Source organism: Pelophylax lessonae, assembly GCF_965119305.1.
Source record: "Pelophylax lessonae genome assembly, chromosome: 3".
NCBI classification, from domain to species: Eukaryota; Metazoa; Chordata; class Amphibia; order Anura; family Ranidae; genus Pelophylax; species Pelophylax lessonae.
This window is the reverse complement of record NC_138770.1, coordinates 383,467,094-383,469,593: the sequence shown is the minus strand read 5'-3', so window position 1 is coordinate 383,469,593 and position 2,500 is coordinate 383,467,094. Positions and strand designations below refer to the sequence as shown.

The window sequence follows — 2,500 nt, the reverse complement described above, 5'->3', positions numbered from 1 at the left end:
CAAAGTGCTTTATTAAAAAAAAAAAATAAAATAAAAGCAGCTTGGTGCTAATAGGTTGGTATGACAAGAACTAACTTGGATCACTCAGTCTTATGTACAAATGTGTATTTTTTATTTTAAAAGTGTATTCATTTGACTTTTTTTATTTTAAAAGTGTATTCATTTGGCTGTATTGATATAAAGAGGCTGATCTGCTAAAGGAGTGATCGTTTTTAATTGATTAATGGACGCTCTGGTCCTTTTAATCATATGCAGATATAATAAAAAATAATATAATAAAGAGGAAATTGGATTATTGAAATAAATCACTCCATTTATGAAGTGAAGCTCCCCAACTCCTTTAGTAAATCAGCCTGAGTTTGACAGATCCTATGTTATGTGTGACATCAGAGAAATGCCTTGTCACCTGGGTATGTCAGGCTCAGCTGATTTTGGTGGCCCTGCTCTCTTCCACAGGGTGACAGTGTGGTGTGGGGCCCTCTCCCTCCATTGACATCCTGGCTCCTGTCCTGGAATGACACCGGTGGCTGTGTTGGACAAAAAGAGAACCGTCCCCAACTTGTGGAACCCTGGATTTAAAGTTCCTGAGGATACCCCATAGCTGTCCTTGTCCCTTCTTTTCCAGCACCCAACTCAGCTATTGACCAGCCAGCCTCCTTCCTCCTTCTTCTATGATCTCCAGCTGGAAAAACGCTGCTCCTTTTTGATGATTCTCTGGAGTTCAGTATCTAATACATTTAGGAAAGGATTACTTCTCCGCCATGAAAGAGAAATCCAAAAACGCTGCCCGGACTAGGCGGGAGAAAGAAAACAGTGAGTTTTATGAACTGGCTAAACTGCTGCCCCTGCCCTCTGCCATCACCTCCCAGCTGGACAAAGCATCCATAATCAGACTGACAACCAGCTATTTAAAAATGAGAGTGGTGTTCCCTGAAGGTAGGTCCTCCTTTCTCCTTGTTTACCTTCCTTTCACTTCTTGGATTATCTGTTAAACCTTGTACAAATGGCCCCCTGTCTCTCCCTCCCTGGTGTGGTCAATGTCCCTGGATGTTCTGCCAGAGATTTCTTCTGCCCAACCCCTCTGTGCACTGTCCTGGGTACAAGACACCAATGGAAAAGCAATACACAACAAAACAGTTTATTAAGAAAATAATATATATATATATATAAATACTTAGAGAGATAGATAGATAGATAGATAGATAGATAGATAGATAGATAGATAGATAGATAGATAGATAGATAGATAGATAGATAGATAGATAGATAGAAATATATAGGTAGATAGATAGATAGATAATATATGATCGATAGATACATACATAGATAGATAGATTTTGCATTTCAAAATCAGCTGTACCCGATATTCCTCTTATGAGCTGTGCACTGTCCGGTACAAGACACTAATCTATCTATCTATCTATCTATCTATCTATCTATCTATCTATCTATCTATCTATCTATCTATCTATCTATCTATCTATCTATCTATCTACCTATCTAGATATATAGTATAACTGTGTTTTTCCCATATATATATATATATATATATATATATATATATATATATATATATATATATAGGGAAAAATACACAGTTATTCATTTTTTTATTATTAATAATCATGATTTTTAATATTTTTATTATTATTCTTTTCATCATTATATTATAGTAATAATAGTATTATTATATTACAATAATACATTTATTTATATTATTACTACAGGTAAATAATAATAAAAACATTAAAACAAAACACTTTCTCTTTACATCTTCTATACCCGATCTTCCCCCTTATGAGCTGTTTAATAAACTAAAATAAAATAAAAGGAAGAAAATACAAAAACAAAACAAAAGCCATAACTTTCTTCCTAAAAACTTTGCTAGACCTTCTAGTTATGAGCCAACCACCCCAACCCCACCAGTGACAAACTTAAACTTCATAGGTACATAGGTGAAAGAAAAAAAAATATATATATATCTATATCTACACACACACACACACACACATACATACATACATACATACATATATATATATATATATATATATATATATATATATATATATATATATATATATATATATATATATATATATATATATATATATATCTATATATATGTGTAGGTAGATAGATATCATAGTTATTTTCGGCCTGTCTGATTGGCTAGTGTGATCATTATTAGGACTAGTTATGTAGTGATAGAATATGTTATCTGGTTTGCTCTTCATTCTCTTAGTTGATAAAAATAAAGCTATTGTAAACTCCAAAGTCAGTGATGTTCGTAAAAGGATTATTAGCAATGATTTGTCAACGCTCCCAGTCTCAGTAGGCTAGTTTTCTGCGTGATTTCCAGCAGATCTCGTCAATTATTGCTGCCTATGTAGCTGCTTGTTTGATCAGAAGAAGCATATGGTGCAGCTTGCAGGGCTGTGTCTAATCATGGGAGGAAAAGAATAGCAGCTCCCTGTCCCTGGGTGCCCAGAGAATGCCT

General features: G+C 34.1%; 1 protein-coding gene across 1 annotated transcript in view; it reads left to right on the top strand.

Annotated features, from left to right (window-relative positions):
• Positions 1–2,500, top strand: part of SIM1 (SIM bHLH transcription factor 1) — a 121,771-nt gene that overhangs the window by 1,310 nt on the left and 117,961 nt on the right. The window contains exon 2 of the mRNA XM_082251484.1: positions 457–936. Within this exon, the coding sequence (XP_082107610.1) occupies positions 762–936 (175 nt within the window). The 5' untranslated portion in view covers positions 457–761. The remainder of the gene's footprint in view (positions 1–456; positions 937–2,500) is intronic.